General features: G+C 40.2%; 1 protein-coding gene across 1 annotated transcript in view; it reads right to left on the bottom strand.

Annotated features, from left to right (window-relative positions):
- Positions 1 to 3,424: 3,424 nt before the first annotated feature.
- The window catches only part of AK9 (adenylate kinase 9), a 116,095-nt gene continuing 93,404 nt past the window's right edge, over positions 3,425 to 26,115 (bottom strand). The window contains exons 30-40 of the mRNA XM_052645952.1: positions 25,858 to 26,076; positions 20,158 to 20,371; positions 17,517 to 17,718; positions 14,244 to 14,390; positions 13,920 to 14,140; positions 9,153 to 9,349; positions 7,893 to 8,062; positions 7,368 to 7,466; positions 5,516 to 5,618; positions 4,027 to 4,141; positions 3,425 to 3,627 (exon numbers count right to left, since the gene is read on the bottom strand). Of these exons, the coding sequence (XP_052501912.1) occupies positions 3,425 to 3,627; positions 4,027 to 4,141; positions 5,516 to 5,618; positions 7,368 to 7,466; positions 7,893 to 8,062; positions 9,153 to 9,349; positions 13,920 to 14,140; positions 14,244 to 14,390; positions 17,517 to 17,718; positions 20,158 to 20,371; positions 25,858 to 26,076 (1,890 nt within the window). The remainder of the gene's footprint in view (positions 3,628 to 4,026; positions 4,142 to 5,515; positions 5,619 to 7,367; positions 7,467 to 7,892; positions 8,063 to 9,152; positions 9,350 to 13,919; positions 14,141 to 14,243; positions 14,391 to 17,516; positions 17,719 to 20,157; positions 20,372 to 25,857; positions 26,077 to 26,115) is intronic.

Raw genomic sequence — 26,115 nt, 5'->3', positions numbered from 1 at the left:
GATTATCTGGGTCGTGAAGATCTTTTTTGTACAGTTCTTCTGTGTATTCCTGCCACCTCTCCTTAATATCTTCTGCTTCTGTTAGGTCCAGACCATTTCTGTCCTTTATCGAGCCCATCTTTGCATGAAATGTTCCCTTGGTATCTCTAATTTTCTTGAAGAGATGTCTAATCTTTCCCATTCTGTTCTTTTCCTCTATTTCTTTGCAGTGATCACTGAAGAAGGCTTTCTTATCTCTTCTTGCTATTCTTTGGAACTCTGCATTCAGATGCTTATATCTTTCCTTTTCTCCTTTGCTTTTCGCCTCTCTTCTTTTCACAGCTATTTGTAAGGCCTCCCCAGACAGCCATTTTGCTCTTTTGCAATTCGTTTCCATGGGGATGGTCTTGATCACTGTCTCCTGTACAATGTCACAAACTTCATTCCATAGTTCATCAGGCCTTCTGTCTATCAGATCTAGGCCCTTAAATCTATTTCTCACTTCCACTGTATAATCATAAGGGATTTGATTTAGGTCATACCTGAATGGTCTAGCGGTTTTCCCTACTTTCTTCAATTTCAGTCTGAATTTGGTAATAAGGAGTTCATGATCTGAGCCACAGTCAGCTCCTGGTCTTGTTTTTGTTGACTGTATAGAGCTTCTCCATCTTTGGCTGCAAAGAATATAATCAATCTGATTTCAGTGTTGACCATCTGTTGATGTCCATGTGTAGAGTCTTCACTTGTGTTGTTGGAAGAGGGTGTTTGTTATGACCAGTGCATTTTCTTGGCGAAACTCTATTAGTCGTTGCCCTGCTTCATTCTGCATTCCAAGGCCAAATTTGCCTGTTACTCCAGGTGTTTCTTGACTTCCTACTTTTGCATTCCAGTCCTCTATAATGAAAAGGACATCTTTTTGGGGGTGTTAGTTCTAAAAGATCTTGTAGGTCTTCATAAAACCATTCAACTTCAGTTTCTTCAGCGTTACTGGTTGGGCATAGACTTGGATAACTGTGATATTGAATGGTTTGCCTTGGAGATGAACAGAGATCATTCTGTCGTTTTTGAGATTGCATCCAAGTACTGCATTTCAGACTCTTGTTGACCATGATGGCTACTCCATTTCTTCTGAGGGGTTCCTGCCCACAGTAGTAGATATAATGGTCATCTGAGTTAAATTCACCCATTCCAGTCCATTTTCGTTCGCTGATTCCTAGAATGTCGACATTCACCCTTGCCATCTCGTTTGACCACTTCCAGTTTGCCTTGATTCATGGACCTGACATTCCAGGTTCCTATGCAATATTGCTCTTTACAGCATTGGATCTTGCTTCTATCACCAGTCACATCCACAACTGGGTATTGTTTTTGCTTTGGCTTCATCCCTTCATTCTTTCTGGAGTTATTTCTCCACTGATCTCCAGTAGCATATTGGGCGCCTAATGACCTGGGGAGTTCCTCTTTTGGTATCCTAGCATTTTGCCTTTTCATACTATTCATGGGGTTTTCAAGGCAAGAATACTGAAGTGGCTTGCCATTCCCTTCTCCAGGGCACCACATTCTGTCAGACCTGTCCAACATGACCTGCCTGTCTTGGGTTGCCCTGCAGGCATGGCTTGGTTTCATTGAGTTAGACAAGGCTGTGGTCCTAGTATGATTAGATTGACTAGTTTTCTGTGAGTATGGTTTCTAACAATACTGTAATAATAATACTTGAAATTTCCTAACAGAAAGATTCTTAAGTATTCTTATTACACACACACACACACACACACACACACACACAATCACAGAAACACACTGAACTAATGATGTGAGGTGGTGGATGTGTTATTAATAATTAACTTGATTGTGGTAAATATTTCACAATGTATAACTATATCAAAATCATGTGGTACAGTTTAAACATATAGAATTTCATTTGTCAATTCACCTTAGTAATTTCCAGTAGTCATGTATGGATGTGAGAGTTGGACTGTGAAGAAGGCTGAGCGCCAAAGAATTGATACTTTTGAACTGTGGTGTTGGAGAAGACTCTTGAGAGTCCCTTGGACTGCAAGGAGATCCAACCAATCCATTCGGAAAGAGATCAACCCTAAGATTTCTTTGGAAGGAATGATGCTAAAGCTGAAGCTCCAGTACTTTGGCTACCTCATGCGAAGAGTTGACTCATTGGAAAAGACTTTGATGCTGGGAGGGATTGGGGGCAGGAGAAGAAGGGGACGACCGAGGATGAGATGGCTGGATGGCATCACTGACTCGATGAACGCGAGTCTGAATGAACTCCGGAAGTTGGTGATGGACAGGGAGGCTTGGCATGCTGCGATTCATGGGGTTGCAAAGAGTCGGACACGACTGAGCGACTTCACTGAACTGAAAGCTGAAAAAAAGAGCTAAATCATTCACTTTAGAGATTAAGAAACAAAAACTCATAGAAACTCAGATTTACCTAAAGTGAAAGTGAAAGTGAAGTCGCTCAGTCCTGTCTGACTCTTCGCGACCGCAGGGACTATATCCTACCAGACTCCTCTGTCCATGGAATTTTCCAGGCAAGGGTACTGGAGTGGGTTGCCATTTCCTTCTCCAGCGGATCTTCGATGCAGGGATTGAACCTGGGTCTCCCGCACTGCAGGCAGACGCTTTACCCTCTGAGCCACCAGGGTTAAATAAGATAATGGTTGTATTTTCTATTTTTTAAAAGAGCCAATCTTGCTATTTCACATTCCAGATTTGTTATATGCCTGCTGAAAAATTGATAATTTATTTTAAAAATCTCATCCAAATTCAATAATTTTCCTCTAGCATATATGTCTTGATAATGTCATATAAAAAGACTCTAGCATTCATCCTCAAGTATCCGGTGATTTCTAACTACAAAATAACGTATGAAATGTGTTTCCTTGAACACTTCAGAAAAAGAAAAGCAGCAGCCATTTAGTTGTCTCTAAATCCTTTTATTTTGTTGGGAAAGTGATAAAGTATTCTTAGGTTCACAAAGTTTACAAACAACTCCTTAAGTTAAACGTGTAACCAATATTTTTATTTTATTTATAGCAATGTTAATTCTTTTCTTGAAGCTCTCTAACATTTACTGCATAAGTTTCTTTAACAGAGACAGACTTCTCTAATAAAAATATTAAAAAGAAAAATGAACAAAGGATTCATTAAGTCAAATACGTTACCTAAATAATCTAAATGGAATAATTTTTGTTGAAGCATCAGAGTTCAGGCAAAGAGCAATAAGCTTTACAAGTATATGAGAACTTAGGCTTACAGAAGAGTACCCCTTCCTGGCTGGCAGAGCTCTGAATTCACTGGAAGTCTAGAAGCCAAAGCGTATCACTCAGGAGGGAAAAGTATATCAGGGAGGCCCAGATTTTCAATCTATTTCCTTTTATCCCTTTCAGGTAACTCTTAAGATTCTAGGTGCATTTACGGAAACATTCTAACCATTGACTGGGTCTATATTTCTAAGAGAGAGAAAGGTCTGTAATTTATGATCAAAGTCAATGGCTCTAAACTGAGGTTCCTTGTATTTCTTGGTCATCTTGGCACTTAGGTATGTAATGAGTTCACATCTCTCCACAAACTGCTCCATCTTCTTCTTGTATTTTTTTCTTGTATATTCAGAACTATTGGGATTAAAGGCTGTAGAAAATTTTACAAGACTGTGAATGTTTTGTTAGGTTAGTGCATCATTAAAGAGAAGGAGAACTATGTGTGTGATTGAGCTGCACAGTTTGACCAAGAAGATATCTAAATCCCAAATAAAATTTGGGGATTATTCTATTTTAGATCATAATTGTCACTATTCACCTTCTTGTACGGTGTGGATTATTGAGAGCTAGTTATGTTACTCATGGTACCTGCTTTAAAAACTAGAAACTCAGTTTTGCTAAAATATTTGCTACCAGAGCAGACACACGTGCGCGCGCACACACATGCACACCGCATGCAAGTGACCAGCCCAATTAGACAATCTTATTTATCACAATTAGTGCTAAATTAGTTCTGAGTAGCATATCATTTCTAGCAAAAGAGACATACCTTTCAGATGAAGTGCTATGTAAAGCAGCGCAGATCTCTGTACACTTAAGAAGGGGAATTTGGGCTTTAAGCATCCCGCTGCATTCATGGCTTTAATTAGAGCAGTTGCAATACCCTGCAGGTAGGGAACGAACTATGTGTAATTTGAGTCTGTTTTCTTTTCTTGTGGCAAATAGATAGAGGCTATTCTTTGCTTCAAATAGCCTCCTCAGGATTGACGATGGAGCTTAAAAAGATAGTTAAATGAGCACTTGCTGCTGCTAAGTCACTTCAGTCATGTCCGTCTCTGTGTGACCCCATAGACGGCAGCCCACTAGCCTCCCCCATCCCTGGGATTCTCCAGGCAAGAACACTGGAGTGGGTTGCCATTTCCTTCTCCAATGCGTGAAAGTGAAAAGTGAAAGGGAAGTCGCTCAGTCGAGTCCGACTCTTAGCGACCCCATGGACTGCAGCCTACCGGGCTCCCCTGTCCATGGGATTTTCCAGGCAAGAGTACTAGAGTGGGCACTTAGCTCTACAGAAAAGAAACACAAAATACATTTGATTAGGAAAAATTTTAAACTACTGATTGGCTTAGTGCCAGGTAGGTGATAGATACATCGGTTTCATTATGCAATTCTATTTATATACGCTTGACATTTTCTGTTTTAAAAAAAGGTTGAAAGAAGGAAACACGGACTTGTCTTGGTCCATCTCTGCTTCCGTTGCTCAGAATTAGCCAAATTCTACTCCCAGTACCCTGGGCCACCTACCCAGGAACTCCAGAGACCACAGTTACCACTGCAGTCAAGATTCTGGGGCCCCGAGCAGGCAAAGAGGAGGACACTCTTCTCTGGGTGAGTGTCCTCCTACCTTCTGATATTAAACTTGATCAAAAGCTAACCATCTAGGGGAGATGAAAAAAAATGGTTAAGAATTTGTAAGAAACATATGAAATTGTGCCCTGGGCATCTGTTTTATAGAATTTTTTAAAAAGGACTTTTAAATAATGGTTGGTAACTGATACATCTGACTATATTTAGAAAATGTTAGAGAAATAAGAGTGATTTGAGTAGATAGCTTCATCCAGATTTTGGGCAAAATATGTATTTGGTGGTTCAGTTGTGGTGACATCTTAACTCTTTCAAGCAGGGGGGGAGAAAAACCTCTCAGAGACTGAATTTGCATATTTCACATTACAGAAAAGTTTTACAGACACTGAAATTTCAAAATAAGAAACAAACTACAAGTCAAATGTAAATAATTTTCTAAAATCCTACTCTTTCTTCACTTTAGTGAAGTCATTTGGGAATTAGCTACAAAAATGGGGTCTTTCCTTACATTTTATTTTCACAACTACTCAAAACCAAGATAGGTTAAGAGTGGATTTGCAGCTTAAAATCAGGACACTCTGCCTTTAATTTCATTGTTACCAAAATAAAAATGATTTTTGAAGAAGAGATAGCTGTAGTCTTCTAATATCTAAACAGAGAAACCCATGTGCGCGAACCTGTTCCAGATATCCAGGCAAAGGCAGGCTGGTGAGATACATTGGTTCCTTCAATGGGGGAAGTTTGTAAGGAAGCTTCTGATTCCAGTATTTCTGTGGTGACCTACGAATACCAAACCTGTTAAATGATGATCACAAATGTGTTCATTGTGTTTACACAGTAAGATAGATACGCAAGAGGCAACTAAAAGATAATGTTCATTACTCATTTTTCTTGAGTGGAGAAAGTGATACAGAAGCAGGAAGACCTAGGCTCCTAGAAATTCATGACCACCAACTTCACCTGGGGCCCTAGCCCTGCTCACCGCTTCTCAATGTTCTTGCTTTTCACAGCACCTATATGAAACTTTCTTTATATACTTTTATCCTCACACTTTTATTTTGAACTGACAAGATACTTCAATTCCGCAGGTAACTCCTGCGTGAAAAGTGAAAGTGAAAGTTGCTCAGTCATGTCTGACTCTTTGCAACCCCATGGACTATACAGTCCATGGAATTCTCCAGGCCAGAACACTGGAATGGGTAACCTTTCCCTTGTCCAGGGGATCTTCCCAACTCAGGGATCGAACCCCAGTCTCGCGCATTGCAGGCGGATTCTTTACCAGCTGAGCCACAAGGGAAGCAACTCCTATGTTGGCCTTGCTTTTATCGTGTACTACAATTCTCCTCACACTGGTAACCCTCTCAGGGACGCCTCCCCCAACACAAGGTGCCAGGCTATAAAAAGAGAAGTCTTCAGAATAGAAAGTCCTCGGCTGCTCACCACAAGCAGAATCACACACAGGTTGCTTTCTCCATGGCAGAGCTTACCTCCCACCTAAGATCAATCTCCACACATTCTTTGGATGCCTACTCCACCCTGTCTCCAGAAATCTTAAATACCAATAGAGAGATAACTCTCTTCCACTTTCGTGGCATTTCCTTTATTAGATCCTTCCCATGTACCTGCATTTAAACATGTTCATACCTTTCCCATTGGAAAAAAGAAGATAAAAAAAGAAAAACCACCTTATTCCTTCAATCCTATATTTCTTTCAGCAACTAATGTCTCTTCTCTTTTTAGTATTAAATTTCCTCAGTTTCATGAGAGGTCACAAACCACTGCACAAATTCTAGCTATGATTTGATGGACTTCCCTGTGGCTCAGATGGTAAAGCATCTGCCTACAATGCAGGAGACCTGGGTTCAATCCCTGGGTTGGGAAGATCTCCTGGAGAAGGAAATGGCAACCAACTCCAGTATTGTTGCCTGGAAAACCTGATGGATGGAGGAGCCTGGTAGGTTACAGTCCATGGGGTTGCAAAGAGTTGGACATGACTGAACGACTTCACTTTCCTCTTTTCCTTTATGATTTGATCCACATTTTCATTTTTTAAAAAACTGAAGTGCAAGTGAAGTTGCTCAGTGGTGTCTGACTCTTTGCAAACCCATGGACTGTAACCTACCAGGCTTCTCCATCCATGGAATTTTCCAGGCAAGAATACTGGAGTGGGTTGCCATTTCCTTCTCCAGCGGATCTTCCTGACCCAGGGATTGAACCCGAGTCTCCCACATTGCAGGCTGATGCTTTACCATCTGAGCCATGGGGAAGTCCCCCCATCAAAAAAACTAAATCAGTCACAAAAGTTTAAAAATCAGATAACATAAGAAGAGATTTGGTTTCCAACTTCTTGTGAAAAATAAAAATGTGTGGCAGTAGGTAAAGGCTGCCCCTTTTAGCTATGTGTATGTATATGTGTACATATATGTATGTGTTTATGAGTGTGTGTAAACTCACATATCTTTCTGTCCCAGGATAGTGCATTTAACATAGATATTCAATGAATATTTGTGACTTAGTGAATGGTCTCACCTCAAAAATTTCTGAAGTTTTTCTCCGCTCTCACAAATATATATACGATCACGATATTCTAAAGCATAGTGAATGTTACCAGGTACTAGGGCTTCATATCTGAAAGACAAAGGAACAAACAAAAACAACTATGTATTGTATCATTAATACGCAGATGGGAAAGACTGAGGACAAGAGGAGAAGAGGATGACAGAGGATGAGATGGTTGGATGGTATGACTGGCTCAGTGGACATGAGTTTGAGCAAATTCCAGGAGATGGTGAAGGACAGGGAAGCCTGGTGTGCTGCAGTCCATGGGGTCGCAAAGAGTCAGACATGACCTAGCAACTGAACAACAGCAATGACAACTATGTAAATAAAATGTCATAAATATTTTATTTTTCTATCATCACAGCTCAAGGAAGAAAAAGAACACTTTCCAGTTAAACAATAGTGACCTTCTGATCAAAATGCTACAATTGTCGTATAGACCACTTATTCCAAGTAGAGCTATCAGCCTGTACTCACACAAGGGCGAGGACTTGCCTTTGTCTGCCATCCTGATAAGTCACTGGACAGTAACCCTGGAGCTCCGCACACCTAGGGAACCGGCTCTTCAGCTCTGACAGTGTCAGCCTCTTGGGGATCATGTCGGTAGGTGGAAGTGGATGAGGTGCTAATGGAGGTACGTAGAATTCTGGATTGTCCAAAAATTTCTATAAAAAAAGATGACAGCAACATGACCGTTTGAAACAGGAATACTTTGCCAACAAAACCCCACTGAGGCTCTCCTGCTGCTCTTCCCATTTTTGGAAGCAATGTTCAGTCCCGCAAACCATCTGAGAGGAGCTTTCTGCACTACAGTAACTCTTTCCCTGTCTGGAAGTTCCTTACGGTAATATCTGCAAGTGATGTCACTTACAGTCTCTCTCCTTTTAATGCTTTCACTCACGCACTCATCTACCTATACTGAAAAATGTTTGTTGAGCTCTTACTATGTGCCAGACACTGGCGTGCAGTCCCCTGCCCTGCTCTCCACCTGTCCTGCAGTATAACTAACTAGGGGGTGCATCTTGGCAGGTGAGTTAGCTTCTCCAGCTTCAGTTATCACACTGTAAAATGGAAGGGGCAGACCAGGTACATGGTCTCTAATGTCATTTCCAGTTTTAAAATTCTGTGATTATCACTTAAATAAGCAGAAAGAAAGTAATGTCTTCTTTATAAAGTAATAAAAAAAAATTCAGATTCTTCAGAGGAAAATAAAATGTTCAGAGACACCTGATTAGTTTTCAACTACAATCTTCTTATGTCACCATATTATGGTTGGTGGAATACCGGAACAAATTTATATTCTGTTCCATTAAATAGAAGTATAAGGTACCCAGGAGATTAAAGTGATAGAAGAAAGTTGAAAGCACAGGGGAGTCATTTCTACTGACTCTGACTTCCCTTCTGCACCTTTGAATGGAATGTCCTGGATGCCCACTCCGGGGCTGAGCTCAGGTACTCAGCATCCCCTCCATGGTTGGGCTTGCCCTTGGGTCTCCCCACTTTTTAAGCTGACCCAGGTGGAGGGGCCATCACCGACCCTGAACTTCTGCTTTGTGCCAGAATATGTCTTGGGATGCAGTCTTAGGACTGGGCTCTGAGTTGCCTTATTGAACCGAAGGATCACAGTTTCCAAAAATGGGGTCCCTGGTCCCCAGCTCCTGGTGTTCCCAGCTGTGCCCACTCCTTCCTGTCTGATGAATTCTAAGACAGGTATTTTCTTTCCCTGGTAAATATCTGGAATTAAGAACAACTTACATTCAATTTCTCTAGAGAACTCATTTTATAATAGTGCCCTCTGAACTCTGCTGCAAATTCCAGGGAATCATTTGAAGAGCAATCAACTAATTCATATGATTCTGCCAGGCTGACAGGGCAGAACTGTCCAAATTCGCCCAGGCGAGAAATCAGTTCTTCAGGGGAGATACATAACTTGTCAATGCAGGCAGCTTTTCCTATTATTAACAAATTAACTGTTGTTATAAATATATATTTTCACAGAAAACACAATCATTTTCAAAATGAAAATAAATTCAATTATGCTAGCACTATACCAATGAGTACATGTTGTAAAATTCCAAACAGAGAAAAAAGCAAAAGTTTCTTTTCACACCTCCATCCTCTCAATCCAACAGCCCTCCTGAGAGGTAATCACTGTTGAGTTTGTATCTTTTTCAGATTTTTTTATACATTTGCATACACACACATATATATTTTTTGCAGATAGGATGCTTATGCCACTATACTGTAAATATTATTCTACATACTTGCTTTTATCAGTTAGTTATAGCCTTTGACATCTTTCCATTTCAGTTTATATGATTTACCTAATTCCTTTTAGTTTATGCACAGTATTCCATTGTATAAATGTACATGTAGATTATTCAATCAATTATATGTTGATAAATATTTTAGTTGTTTTTAATTCTTAGCTATTATAAACTATTTATGTTATATACTATATACACATACACACACACATATATATACATATCTACTTACACACATACACATGAATTTGCTACATATTTAAAATTTTTCTGTGAGATAGATTTCAGGAAGTACATATAGTTTGTTGACACAATGTTAGTGACATAAACCTCTACCTGTTCCCTGATGGCATCCAAGAAAGAGAAAGAAACATTTAATCCAAAAGTGACTAGGTTTACCCTAAAGAGTCTATTTTTTAAAAAAGGCCCAAGTTCATTCAATGGATAAGTTTGAGTTGTCTTACCAGGACTCCACCAGAATGGAGACTCCAAAGCAATGTTAGATTTTACAGAAAATAAAATTACTTCTTTATACATCTTAGTTATAATGAGTAAATTTTGATCCTGATATATTTTCCTAATGGTTCTTTTCACCAGTGAAAATTTTCTTTTTTTAAAAAAATTATGCCAAAGAACGTCTAACACTAACTCAAATTATGAAGCATAAATCATAGTTTTGTTTGTTATGTGACAGTGTAAGCATAAAATTGATCCTTAGGATTGCAGTGATGTGTCTATATCCAAAGAATGCAGAGGCCTGGTGGCAATGCTGGACATGAGAAAGGCGTGGAAGAGAGTCTCTCCTAGAAACTTCAGAGCGAGTACAGCCCTGCCAATGCCTTAATTTTGGACCTCTAGCCTCCAGAACTGTGGGAGAATACATTACTGTTGTCTAAGTTATCCAGTGTACGGTAATTTGCTATGGCAGCCTTGGGTAACTAGAACAGTTACAACAGACTATGATTTCTGTTCTTTTGGCATTCTTTCTTGCTCTGTCTTGTTCACTTGGTAAAGCAAGCTGCCATGCTGGAAAGGTCCATTTGGCAAGGAACTCAAGGTGGCCCCTGGCCAACAGCTGGCAAGAAACTAAGGCCCTCAGTCCAACAACCCTCAAGCAGCAAACTCTTGTCAGCGATACATGAATGAGTATGACAGTATATTCTTTCCCAGTAGGGCCCTCAGATGAGACCTTAATCCTGGCCAACACCTTGATTGCAGCCTTGTGAGAGACCCTGAAGCAGAAGACTCAGTTAAACTATGCCTGGATTCTTGACCCACAGAAATTGTGAGGGAGTGTGTATGTGTTGTTTTAAACTGTTAAATTTTGGAATAATTTATTATGAAGCAATAAACAAACTAACCCACGATTCCATCCATTGTATATGATACAGATGAAAAGGCTAAGATGGTTCTCTCCTACAAAGAATATTATACTACTATAATGCTACAATGGTGTAATATTGTTATTCTAAAGTACTATAATGCACAGTATTATGGTATAATAATAGTGTTGGTAAAGAATACACCATTGTATAGTGCTATAATATCATACTATATGGCACTATAGTTTTACAATTGTGTATTGCTGTTTACTTTGTGTAAATTTAATTGTGTATTGCTCAATACTTCGGCCACCTCATGCAAAGAGCTGACTCATTGGAAAAGACCCTGATGCTGGGAGGGATTGGGGGCAGGAGGAGAAGGGGACGACAGAGGATGAGATGGCTGGATGGCATCACCGACTCGATGGACATGAGTTTGAGTGAACTCCGAGAGTTGGTGATGGACAGGGAGGCCTGGTGTGCTGCGATTCATGGGGTCGCAAAAAGTCAGACGCGACTGAGCAACCGAACTGAATTGATTGCTCTTTAGCTCAGATGTGCTGACCACAACTCATAGGTTTTGTGTGTGACAGGGTCATTTAGAATCAAATCATTTCAAGTCTTAAAAGATATTCAAATATCTTTTTCTGATTCTTGGGGTATTCTTGATGACATTTGACAATGTCTATCTATCTTTTTCTGGAATGGGACAGAATGAGGAGGAATCTCTTTGGTTTTCTGGCCCTGACCTCACTCTATCTCATTAGTGAGAATAAATTGGTCACTAAATCAACACTAAATTCAAACAGTCAGCTACAGATTACCAGGTAGATGGCGAAGCAGAAAAGTAAGAGGGCAGTTTTAATTAAAACTCTTCCAGGCAGAGGCATGTGTATCTGGAATAACATGGTGGATACCGTGGTGCCCCATGCAGATCCCCCCGAGCTGCTGAAAATATCTGTGCTGATGGCTTGTAGCTGCACTGGGAATTGCCCCTGTTACAGTATATACTCCCTCCCAGAGTGACCTTTAGACAAGTCAATGGGACGATATAAAGCCTGGCCTCTCCCCTCAGTTTGGGACATTCTCAAGGTCCATCCCAGCTCCAGTGCTTCCCTGTAGGGCCTACCAAGGCCTGTTTCCTCCATACTGCAGGCTAGTGTCTCCCTCTGCCGAGTCTGCTAGCCTCGGCGCATCTCCCGGTTAGAGTTGACAGATGAAGCACAGGATGCCCCGTTAAGCTTGAATTTCTGATAAACAATGAACAGTTTCTAGTATAAAAATGTCTCATACCACATTTGGGATATACTTAGACTAAAAAATTATTTGTCATTTATCAGAAGCTTACATTTAACCAGGAGTCCTATACTTTTATTTGCTGAATCTGCCAACTCTGCTCCTGAGTGTGCACGCACGCTCAGTCACGTCTCTTTGCGAGTCTGTGGACTGTAGCCCAGCAGGCTCCTCTGCCCATGGGCATTATCTAGACAAGAATACTGGAGTGGGTCACCATTTCCTCCTCCAGGGCATCTTCCCAGCCCAGGGACTGAACCCACATCTCCTGTGACTCTTACACTGGCAGGCAGATTCTTTGCCACTGTGCCAGCTGGGAAGCCCACTTTTGAGAGTACTTCCTGATAAAGATTCTGCACACAACTTTTCATCCTGAGTCTCTTCTCAGGCAACGAAGTCTGAGGCAAGAAGGGTGAAGCAGGGTAAGAACAAGATGAATGAGGCTCAAGTTTTTCTTTCCAAGTCAGCTGTGGAATGTTTTACTAGTGTGATGCTATCCAGAACTTATTGGGAGTGGGTTTCTAAAACTCATTTCTCTGTTCACTTGCATGCGTATCTTCATGCCTTATAATCTGCAGGCAAACAGAACCAGAGATACTGGGGATGCCCAAATAATGAAGCAAATCAAGATTCAATGATGCCATTATTATCAGAATCCTCACTGCGTTTTCCCTTGTGCAATACTCTCTTTGTCACATTGATCTCTCATACCTCTGAATCTCTTCTCCCTATTTTCCAAAGTCAAAGTCATCAGATGTCTGTGAAACCCCTCCAGACAGTCTTTGGCATCATCGTTCTTTTCAGAGACATGAGTTGTAGATAACTTTCCTTTTGTATTTTTGAGAACTTTCCATTCTGTTTTGTGTATATTTGGATAAAAATCAAGAAACTTCTAGGAGGATACAATAATTTTCTTTCATGGATTCCAAATATAGATTAAAAAAAATTCTATGTTCAAGATTGTTTAAGAGAATCAACATTTATATAATGATATAATTTTATTATGTAAATAGTTCAAAGTAACTAATTCTAGATTCCTAAACAAAACTTTGCCAAGTGTCACACCACCGACCCCTTCCCTCGTATAACTACCATTCTTGAAACTAGCTTCTTATGTGGCATTCGAAACACTATAAACTCTTCTAGTGAGAGACCATGTACTGTTCTATGTAATAGGTTCACATGGACATTCAGTATATGACAGCTTGAGTAGAGGCAGTCATTTATTAGAACAAATGTACATGCCCACAATAACTTGGAAATAATATGTATTTAAAATACTGATTAAGTGAAGTGAAGTGAAGTCGCTCAGTCATGTCTGACTCTTTGTGACCCCATGGACTGTAGCCTACCAGGCTTCTCCGTCCATGGGATTCTCCAGGCAAGAATACTGGAGTGGGTTACCATTTCCTTCTCCAGGGGATCTTCCCGACCCAGGGATCAAACCTGGGTCTCCCGCGTTGGAGGCAGACGCTTTAACCTCTGAGCCACCTTTGCGACTCCAAAATACTGATTAAGGCTCATTAAATACTGACTAAGGGAACAAATGTTCAAATTGAATGAATTATGGCAACATGAGTCAGGCATGCATACACTTCAAATTCACATTTTTTTGTTTTCAGAGTTATAGGTCTTCTTACCTGCTTTTATTCTTTCCATATATATCTGCATGTATTTATTCACCATTTTAACCTTCTTAATGACTTCATTCCATATCCACCATTTGCTGTGAAAGCCATCAATCACATACCAGTTCTGATGTTGTACTTCATAATATTGCCTAATCTCACCAATATTTTTGCGGTACCTTGAGTTCTTAACAGCTATAATCTGTGAGCTGTTGTGCAATGGATAAGGCAAACTAAGAGAGGAACAGAGAAGGAGTGGAAAAAGCTGTCAAAAACCTGCTTCTTCTCCTGGATGATTAATCACTCTTTTATCATTGTTTTCATCACATATATTACCTTGACTCCTTTTTTTTTTCCAGGAGCAATCTTCTGAAAATCTCTTTGGAAGGCACATCCAGCTCAAAGATAATCATGGGGATGATTGACCTAGCTTCTAAGAGACTCACTTGATACTTAGTTACAGGGTATCCATCAATGACAACACTAGTAAGGAGAAACATGAAAATTAACATTCCGGATTTCTTTACTCTCAGACCTTCCTTTCTGTCTTCCAGAAAAAGTCTGTCTTTAGGATTAGCCCCATACCATTCCTTACGTAACTTGATTTACCTTGTCACCTTACCCTCTTTTATATAAACATATATATTTTTAGGGGGCTGTACCTTGCAGCTTGCGGGATCTCAGTTCCTCAACCAGGGACTGAACCTGGGCCCTGGCAGTGAAAGCTTGGAATCCTAACCACTAGGTCACCAGAGAACTCCCTTTATCTCTATTTTTAACCCCAGTCAGCCCAAGAGCTAGAAGAGGGCTGCGTACATACAGACACAGCTCTGACTCATATACTTAGCATCATAGAGCTAGATTTTGATGGACTTTGAGAGATATTACACATAATACCCTGAACCTTGTGTTATTTAATTGGTGCTATTATTCTAAGCATGAAACAGTGGGAAGAGGGGCTTCACTGGTAGCTCAGCTGGTAAAGAATCCACCTGCAATACAAGAGGCCCCAGTTCGATTCCTGGGTTGGGAAGATCCCCTGGAGAAGGGATAGGCTACGCACTCCAGTATTCTTGGGCTTCCCTGGTGGCTCAGACAGTAAATAATCTGTCAGCAATACAGGAGACCTGGGTTTGATCCCTGGGTTGGGAAGATCCCCTGGAGGAGGGCATGGCAACCCACTCCGGTATTCTTGCCTGGAGAATCCCCATGGACAGTGGAGCCTGGTGGGCTATAGTCCATGCGGTCACAAAGAGTCAGACACAACTGAGCAACTAAGTCACAGCACAGAGCACATTAGTCTAAGCATGAGACAGTGGAAAGAGTATAGGTTTCAGAGGCACACAGACTTAAATTTGAAACCGGGTCTGACCTCTCTGAGCCTCAGTTTTCAGTAAAGTAGTAAATACTAAATATAATAGTAAAATAATGATATTTAACCCTTGTGTGTGTATGCACATGTTTGGTCACGTCCAACTCTTTGCGACCCCATTGACTGTAGCCCGCCAGGTTACACTGTCCGTGGGATTTTCCAGGCAAGAATACTGGAGCGAGTTCCCATTTATTTCTCCAGGGGATCGTCCCGACCCCAGGATCAAGATTGAACCTGCGTCTCTTGTGTCTCTTGCATTGGCAGGCAAATTCTTTACCAGTTAAGCCAACAGGGAAGCCCTATTTAACCCTTAGATTTATCTTAAAGATTGTAGATCAAGTGTGTAAAGCAATTAGCAGACTAATTCACATTCTTTATAATAGAATGCCTGGCATGGGAAGAATTACCCAACTCTGATCTTAATATTGTAGTTTTATAGCAAATTGTGTAATTTTTTGTACAGAAAGGTCAGTGTAAGATAAGATGTCTTGTAAATCAAGATTTTAAGTACATTAAAATGTTTTAAAATTTTAAAAAAGCCCTGCATAATTAATAGTATTTTAGCAAGAGACTAAGCAAATATGGGAAACATTGTGTTCTAAACTTGATTTTGTAATAAAATTCTATAAGGAGGCTGGGTGTGGAAGGGGAGATGAGGAGCTGGTGAGAGAGCCCTGTGGTCTCTGGAGAGAACCATTCCATCTGGACCCATCAGGCCTCTAGGCAGAAATGATAAAGAATTTGTTAGTCCAATAGTCTAAGCTAAAGCGTGTCATCAGCAAACTGACAGGATGAATGAAGGCTATCTGTAAATTTCTAAGTCAGGAAACCGACTCCGAGGTGGCCAAGTTGGGCATGCTGGCTGCCGGTCACCAGGAAGGGCTGGTTCATCTTACCTTGGTGCTCTCCAGACTTTGGCACTAACTAGTTCTACATTCCATGGCAGAGAGGACTATAAATTAACAGAGCCCAAAAGCCAACTAGAGAATGTATGCAGCTGCCATTGTTGGTTTTTTAATGGCTCAACTTCTTTGTCCTGTGAAGGATCACTTGAGAGGCCCTTGGGATTAGGGAAATTCAAGGTGACTGGGCAGTCACTGTCCTGGTATTAAAGTGAAATAAAACTTTTGTGAGTTCACAGAAGTTTTGTGTAGCCCTCAGTAAGATCTCTTATATGCAAAGTTGAATTTCAGGAAGGAGGTAACTCAATTTGCTAGAAAGTCCCAGGACTTTCTCTGCAGGGGGGATGGGGGGGTTTGGTGGGATAGGGTTGTGGGTTGGGGGTGGATACTCGACACTCCAGAATCTGCTCCCCACCATAACAGGAATTAGGAGAACTGTTATGGACTTGATTAAGGACCAGTGGTAGGGAAGGGCAAGGAGGTTCCTGATAGAAAACAACTTTGCATGACTCAGCAAGATTTTAAGTCTACGATCTGGGCTCAAGGGCAGGGCCTTAGGTTTTATGGGCTTTTACTACTGGGTGGTTTCCCTGAGGGCTTCCCTGGTGGCTCAGAATCTACCTGCAATGCAGGAGACCGGGGTTAAATCCCTGGGTCAGGAAGATTCCCTGGAGAAGGGAATGGCAATCCACTCCAGTATTCTTGCCTGGGAAATCCCATGGACAGAGGAGTCTGGCGGGTTACAGCCCATGCGGTCGCAAAAAGTCAGACACGACTAAGAGACTAACACACTTACTTTCTACTGGATGTGACCAGTGGCTATGCTGGGGAAAGTCATGGTTGGATTTAGAGGAGTGTAAACTGAAGACCAGATCAAGCACAGGGCTCTCCTGTCCAAACGCAGCATTAAGGGAGGGGCGATGCTACCTGTGCAGAAACTGGACTGGTGAGAGACTGTCTCCACTGGACCAGTACCATCTGGGGGCAGGGGAAGGCCACACTTTCATCACTCCATCGGGCAGTGAGAAGTTCTACTGGGCTGTAGAAGTCACACGGGTCTCCTATAGACTGTGTAAACCTGAAGACTTTGGGACTACTCAGGGGTTGCTGCAGGGAGTGAAGTTGGCCTGTGAGTGTTTAAACTGAATTTTAGCCTGACCGAAAATTAAATTATTAATATGCAACCATATCGGTGCCCAGACTTTGAGAAGCAGATCACACACCCTTTACAAGAGCTTTAAACTCTGTTTAAGGTATTTTAATTAATTCCAATGAGTAATTTCTTTAAGATTTAACTCCCTCCCACTCTCTCCCACCCCTATGGCCCTCACTTACCCTGCGGTATTACATACACTTCCCATCAGAGATAATTCTAATGCCTGAATAGCCAGTTCATCAGGTGCTGTCATTCCTTTATGAAGATGCCAATTTAGCATAAGTGCCAGCTCTGTGTCTGGTTGGTTGTTTAATACATAACGCAAAGCATCTCCTATCGACAAACGCTTTAAGCCATATTCACTTGAAATATTTTTGGCAACTGAAAAACATTAAAATTTTAAACTTATTCTGTTTCACAAACCCATCTGTTAACCTTAGTTTCAGATTCTAGTTAATTGACAACAACAGCAAGTTAATCTTCACATTCCTCAAAGAAATTTCAAAAATTAAAATAGCTACATTTTATTGAATTAATGGGATTCTCTGGTGGTGGCTCAGACAGTAGAGAATCTGCCTGCAATGTTGGAGACCAGAGTTCAATCCCCAGGTTGCGAAGATCCCCTGGAGAAGGGAATGGTTACCCACTCCAGTATTCTTGAGTAGAGAATACCATGAACAGAAGAGCCTGGTGGGCTACAGTCCATGGAGTTGCAAGGAGTCAGACATGGCTGAGCAACTAACACTTTCACTTCATTGAATTAATACTATTCAAAGGTCAGTCATTATTAGCACTTCAGGTATGTGGCTGACAGATCTGGTTAATGAGCCAACTATGTTAGGTTTTTCCATAACCAAACCATTTAAGTGTTTTTTCCTTCTGTACAAGGTAGCAAAAAATTTGAGAGCTTTATAAGGCATCCTATGTGTACTATTAATATTTGGTCTTTTTATGTCCAAAATAACAATTCAATGTTCTTGTGTCATTGGGTTAACCCATTTCCCTTTCAGGCTGCAATCAGGATAACTTACCTTATACAGTTAAGTGCACTTAAGCCTCTAGGACATAATTTTTTTAATTTTCTAAAAATTATAGTGGGGTATCTGACACTTTATTAATAATTTACAGTTTATAAATCTGTGACTTTATTTGATATTTTCAACTATTCCATCAAGTGTGGAGAGTGGGTATTGAAATTCCAGTTTTACAGGTAAAAGAACTGCAGCCCACTGAAATGGAATGGCTTGCCCAAGGGCACACAGATATTGCCACTGGCTGAGAGAGGACTTGGCCACACCCTCTGCTTCTGCTATGTGAGGCCATAGATTAGGCTTCTCTCTGTGTGCGTGTGCTCAGTTGCTTCAGTCATGTCTAACTCTTTGCAATCCTATGGACTGTAGCCCTCCAGGCTCCTCTGTTCAGGATTCTCCAGGCAAGAATACTGGAATGGGTTGCCATGCCCTCATCCAGGGGATCTTCCCAACCCTGGATTGAATCCGTCTCTGATGTTTCCTGCATTGGCAGGCAGATTCTTTACCACTAGCGCCGCCTGGGAAGCCCAGTGGTTTCCAGTTACTGTTAAATGCAGGTATGCTCTGATGGAGTCTACAAACCTTGCCTCATCATGGTCTGGAGACAGGGTGTATAGAGGATACTGGAGACAGCATGTGTAGAGGACATTGAGACTCACCTGGTCCCCTGGGGAATACAGGTAAACTGGCCACGGTTAGGGCCACTGAAGGGATGCCCCTGTGAGGGCTGCAGAAGCCTTCATCTCAACTTTGCCACAAACACTAGGGTCAGACCCATTATTTTTAAGCTATAAAAACAAACTTTTACAATTTGGGATTCTGTTAAAAAGTTAGCCTCTATTTTGACAAAGACTAAGAAATCTGATCGTACTGTATACATGTTACTTTTTGCTGTGTTGGAGGATCTTACTTTGAATGTCAGTGTACATTAAAATACACTTTTCATCTGAAGAGCTAAAACATGAAACCCTCTTTTATTATTTCTGGTGACAAATCAATATTTGACCTAATCCCTCCCTTTCATTTTCTATGCCATCAGTCATTAAGTCCTGTTGTTTTCCTTTTAAATATTTCTGGTATCTATCCTTTCCCATTTTATTCTCATTGTGACCAACCACTAGTCATGTGATTATCATGTCATTTTGAAATACCACACTCACCTATTGCTGGACTACTTACTTTAAAAAATATATAGAAAATTCAAACATTATAGTTTACTAAATGCCTTTATCAGCAATGATTAAGATAATGAATTTTCACTTTTTAAATTATTAATACAGTAGATTGTATTTATAAATTTTAAATATAATTTTATGCAAATAAAATCTTAATATACTGTTATTTGACTATATTTATAAATAATATTAGTTTGTAATTTCTTTTCTTATATTTGTTTAGTTTTCATATCAGGGTCATGCTGACTTTAAAATGAATTTGTATTTATACCTTTTTAATTGTATGGACTATATTCTTAATTTTAAAAAACTGAAAATAAATTGGACAGCTTACTTTCTTTTCCCTTGCTCTGAAAAGCTTATAAAATCACAGGAAGTATCTCTTGAATTTTTAATTTTTGAAAGGTTGACATAATTTCCCTCTAAAACCATTTGATCATGGCCTGTTTTGGAGTGGGGCTATATTTTTGAATGCCTTCTCTTCAGTGGTTATTGGCCTATTTAGTTGCTCTGCCTCTTACTGAGTCAGTTTTGACAGTTTCCTAAAAAAAGTAGTCCTCTTTTTCAGGAGATTCTTGTATGCTTAAGGATAGGAAAGGTAGACACACCCTTACCTGTAGTTTTTCCAGATTTTGGAGGCCCCAGAATTGCAATCCTAATGGGGATAGTAGGCTTAGGTTTGGGTTGGCAGATATATTTGATTGGGTTCTTCATAAATTTTTCTTTAGTTTCCTTACTAGATAAAAAATAAATATACTGACGATGGATTACAGGATGAAGTGGATTCTCTGAATTTTCAACTGGTTTGATGGTCTCGCCTTCATTTAGCTGCAATATATACACAATTGAATTAACAAATTAGCCTTATTTTAAACAGCATTTCCCCCAAATATATTTCTAAAAACAAATTTGTAAAATCTTTCTTATATCACAAGAAAACTAATTATAATTGAATATTGATATTAAAAAACTGTGTAAAAAGAACAAGTTATTTTATACTCACATGCAATAAATGTTTTTCTTTAATGGGTTTCAGTTTCTGACAGTTATAGTTCTACTTCCTTTATAATGCGTTTAGTGTATACTGAATGTTTCTGCCAAGGAGTGTAAATGTGTTCGGATATATTCATGGGCCAATTTATCTTCACAAACAGGTCCATTCCTAAGGTGGTGTAACGTATGGAAATGTGAAGTGAAGTGAAGTCGCTCAGTCGTGTCCAACTCTTTGCGACCCCATGGACTGTAGCCTACCAGGCTCCTCTGTCCATGGGATTTTCCAGGCAATAGTGCTGGAGTGGATTGCCATTTCCTTCTCCAGGGGATCTTCCCAACCCAGGGATTGAACCTGGGTCTCCTGCATTGTAGATAGATGCTTTACTGTCTGAGCCACCATGGAAATGTGCTGTCCTTAAAATCACGGTTTGAAGCCCTAACCCTCAAAGTGACTATATTTGGAGACAGGACCTTTAAGGAGATGACGAAGGTTAAATGAGGTTATAAGAATGGGGCTGTAATCTAAGAGAACTGGCGTCCTTAGAAGAGAGACACCAGCAGTGCATGAGCACAAAGGGAAAGCACTGGAGACACCATGAGAAATGGCCATCTACAAACCAGGAAGCAAGACCTCACCAGAAAAACCATCCCTGCTGGTACCAGGATCTTAGACTCCAGCCTGCACAGCAGTAAGAAAATACATTTCTGTCATTTAAGTCACAAAGTCTGTGGTATTCCAATATGGTAACATATGCAGACTAATACAGAATTCTACTATGCTGTCCAAAGATGTCATTCCAGTAAGACAGCATGGATAGACTAAAGCATGTGGTATTACAATAGGGCAGGTGGAGTTCTGGGATATCTTTGGGAGTATACTGGTGGGACGAATCTTACTGACTTCTCTTTTACATTTTTATACAGACAAAATCCCATTCACATAAATATGAATAGCGGCCACAAAAGGGAAAAATACACCAAAACAGCAGCCTAACGTGTTGGTATGGAATGGAGAGGAAGGACTGGTCCCACATCTTTGCACTGGTAATGATGATAAATGGGTAATTAATGTATATCTTTTTTACATCATCAGATGGCCCAGCATCAGTCATCCCTGGACTTGACAGAGTAGGTGGGCAATGGTATGGTAATATTGCTTCTCCCCTAGAGTTAGAGTATTCCATGGACAGAAGAGCCTGGTGGGCTACAGTCCATGGGGTGCAAAGAGTCAGATATGACTGAGTGACTGACACACACACCTAGAGTTACACCAGGTCAGTTGTCACAGGTAAACGGAGTTATCAGCATCACCATTTTTGGGCTGGAGTGATGTTCATGGCTGAGTGTAAATGCTAGGGATAAGAAGAAGCTTAGGGACGGGGTGGGAATGTCTGTTCTGTTTCTTATATTTGGCAGTAAAAGAAAAGCCAAAAGTTTAATGATTCCATTTCAAATCCCCAAATTAACTATGAATTCTTGCAATGGTTTCTGCTATTTCCCAAAATATCTACCATGTATCTTTCTCCTCTATAGGTCAGAATACCCAAGGTGTCATCAAATCTGAAACATCAAATTGTCGGGACCTGGAAAGATTCCCAACAGCCCTGAAAAATGATTCTTTATATGCTTAAAGCCTTCCTGTGACCATGCACTCATTTATTCACAAGACACTTTTGTGCAGTTCTAATTATGTTCAGACATGGGGCCTTGAATAGGGTTTGGACTTAGCCTGCTTCTTCCCCTCTCTTGCCCATCTCAAAGAGACAGTTAGGGTGTGACTATTTTTCAAAAGCTTTCTAAATGATCCTAATATATGCTTAACTTTATCTGATTATTTATGGAGGGACTTGTCATAATGTTTCTGTATTTTATCATGATATTTAAAAAGATTTCTCTTGACACCCTTATGGTTAAGGTAAAGAAGATATTAATATCACAATTAAGTAGAACTGAAAATGACTGTATCAGTATCAACCAAGAAGGTTTCAAGTAATATGCATATTGCTCTATTTTGGATCCCTTCCCCCAAAATGTTTTTTATCAGTGACCAATAAGAGTAATACATATTTATAACAACATTGTTATTATAATGTATGTATAGTGTTATAATGTTATAATTTATACTATTGTTGTGTATTTTGTTATTATATATAAACATATATAATATATAATATTTATATTATGTATACATTATATATTGTTATTGTAATGTTGCATTTATATGGTTATAATGTATTTATACTATTATAATGTGTGTATTTATACATATATGTGATTTTATATACATATTTTACATGCATATTATGAAGTAAAAGTGAAAGTTGCTCAGTTGTGTCCAACTCTTTGCAACCCCATGAACTATACAGTCCACAGAATTCTCTAGGCCAGAATACTAGAGTGGTTAACTTTTCCTTTCTCCAGGGGATCTTTCCAACCCAGGGATCAAATGCAGATCTCCTGCATTGCACGCGGATTCTTTACCAGCTGAGCCACAAGAGAAGCCCAAGAATACTGGAGTGGATAGCCTATCCCTTCTCCAGGCGATCTTCCCAACTCAGAAATAGAACTGAGGCCTCCTGCATTGCAGGTGGATTCTTTACCAACTGAGCTACTTATACATATTTTATATATATATATTACTTATACACATAAATATGTATTTTATATACATATTATATACATATCTCCTGCAATACAGGAGACCTGGGTTCGATTCCTGGGTCAGGAAGATCCCTTGGAGAAGGAAATGGCAATCCACTCCGGTATTCTTGCCTGGAGAATCCCATGGACAAAGAAACCTAGCAGGCTATAGCCCATGGGTTCTCAAGAGTCAGACACAACTTAGCAACTCAAACACCAATATGTAATGAACATATATTAATAACAGCATTGCAGGCGGATTCTTTACCAGCTGAGCCACAAGGGAAGCCCATTAATAACAACAGCTTATGTTAATTGAGCACTTACAAGAAACCACGCATGGTTGCAAGCACTTTCCAATAACTAACTGATTTAATAATTGTAATGATATTGTGAGGTAGGAACTATTCTTATTCCCACTGTGCAAATGGGAATGGCTTAGAGAGGTTCTGTCCAAGGTCACTCAGCTAGGAAGCAGTGGTTTTAAACTCAGGCAGTCTGACTCCGGAAGCCGTATTTTCTCCACTGTACTACTGTGCTACTTCACTGACGGAAGTAAGAAGGTGCACTCGTTGAGAGGGCCAGTGTATCTTTATGCCAGGAGCCAGCATGCGGAATTCCGCCTGTGGCAAAGGTCTTGAGGAAGAGGCCTGATAGGCAAAGCCGAGATTAGACCTCGAGGAAACCCCCCTGGGCCTTCCCGAGCATCTACCCCAAAACCAGAATTTGTCTGTCTTATTATTTTATGACTTTCACCAATGTTTCTGACATTGACAGGGGCTATCCCCAACCACCTTTCTCTGGAAAAAGTTAACTTAGAGCTCCAGTTAACAGTCTCCTGCATATAAAAGGAGTGTCTCAGCTTAAACCCCTCTGATGGCTCTCTAACTTGCCTGACAGGTTTACTGGGACTTTTACAACTACACATGTGATTGTTTATAGCCCCCCAGCCGCAAGAGGCATGAAACTTAAAACATCTTAAAGATATAGAGCCCTTTTTAAGGAGCTAAGAATTATATTGGTGGAGGGTTTTCATTGTTGAGTTAATGACTGCTGCCAGGCCTCCATATCCCTTATCTTTTAGGTACCTGAAGGATATTAATCAATGTAATTGGGATGTAGAAAAAAGAATATAGTAGTTTTGATGTTAGCAATACTAGGCTTTTGAGTTAATGAATTTTCTCTTTGTTACAAATCACTGTATTCCTCTTTCCTTGTTATAAATTGTTGTACCCTTGCTATGTAAAAATGTAACCTTAATTAGTGCTTTCTGAGAGTGGCACCAGACTTTAGTAAGAACAACACTTTTAAGGCAAATAAGTTTTCTGGTTGACGGACCCTTATCAGAAAAGGGCCATAAAATGCTAATAGGCCTCCTGGCCAGAAGATGATGTAAATCACCTAAGACCTGTGTATACAGCTAGGTATGCAGAGAGAAAGCCTGGTGTCGATAAGGGTCAGGGCTGCTGACCCTGCATGGCTTTGTATTATCCATTGATCTCTATGTACAAAAAAAGTATAAAAGCTTTCCTGGAAAACAAAGGATGAGCCAGTTTCTTGGAAATCTGGCTACCCCTGTGTCTTCTTTTCTTACTCTGTTTTCTGGCTGATTCCCATCTGGAGCATAGAGGCTCATCGTGTCTACTTATTTGCCTGGGCTTCTAAGACCCACGCAAGAGGGAGCCCAAGGTGGGGCACCCTCCACTATTCAAGTGGGCACCTGTGGCCTTATGTAGACGGTATAAGTCTCTTGTCTGAGGCTTCTATGTAAACCAAGGGATAGAGCCTCTTTCTCTGCTCTATTCTCTTAACTGCAAACTCTTTCCTTATCTCTCTCTAAATCTATATATCTCTCTCGCCACGCCGTCCCGCTTTGAATTACCCTGGATCCCCCGGGGCTGGACCCCGGCATCTCTACAAGGCATTTCTTTACTGTCTTTATAGCACTTAATACAACCTGACTAGAACTTATTTGTTTACTTATGTATTGCCTGTTCATCCACTCCAATCCAGCTATCATATAAAGCCCATGACAAAAGGAGCCTTGCCTGTTTTGTTCACTGCTCTGCTCCCAGGGACTGGAACAGCAGCTAGAAGGTTCTTATTTAAAATTTGTTGAAAATCATCCCACATTTGAAGTCACTGAATTCCAATTACATCAAATATGTTTGTCCACACTACATAAAAATATTCTACTTGGCAGTTAAGTTTGTGATGAACATTAAAGGCACGTTTTGTTTGGTATCTCACACTTTCCAGAGGACTTCATATTCTTGCATTTGATCCCATTGGCCTGATGGCATTCTCCCACTTTACAGGTGAGGAAACAGAATCAAAGAATTTAAATGGCTTGCCTAAAATTAGATAGCAAATTAGTGTTGAAGCTCAGCCCACTAGATGTCTAGTTTGAAAATATTTCTGCTACGAACTTCCTCTGCTGCAGAGTTAGAACCAAGTTGGAACTGAATTATCTCTAAGAAATAGATGAAAGAAGTTTAAACCCTTCAAGTACTTCTCCTACTTCAGAAAGGCAAAACAACAATGCATATTTTTATAGCTATTTAAGAATACTGTATAATGCTTACAGTTTAAAAAAAATTATCCACTGTCTTCTTCTTAGATATACATCAAAAAGAAATAAAAGAAGAAACGTGACTTTCAGATGCATTTGCTGATATTACCTTTACAGGGTCCCAGTAGCCGAATGAGCTTATGTACTTGTAGGTAAAGCTGAGCATTTTCTGGGCAAGGCGTGATGATATTGGATAACATTTCTCAAAAATGCTTGCACGATTCTCTACCAGTGGTTTCAGTTTTGTATTCAATGTGTATTGGACAATGTGGATTTTCCGAGATCCATTAATGAGAATTACTGGTATCAAAAACTTCTCAAATTCTTCCTGATCAGAAAAATCATAAAACCAAATATTTTTAGTGGG

The sequence above is a fragment of the Budorcas taxicolor genome, chromosome 9 (genome assembly GCF_023091745.1).
Source record: "Budorcas taxicolor isolate Tak-1 chromosome 9, Takin1.1, whole genome shotgun sequence".
In the NCBI taxonomy this organism is placed as follows: domain Eukaryota; kingdom Metazoa; phylum Chordata; class Mammalia; order Artiodactyla; family Bovidae; genus Budorcas; species Budorcas taxicolor.
This window is presented reverse-complemented; position numbering and strand designations above follow the sequence as displayed.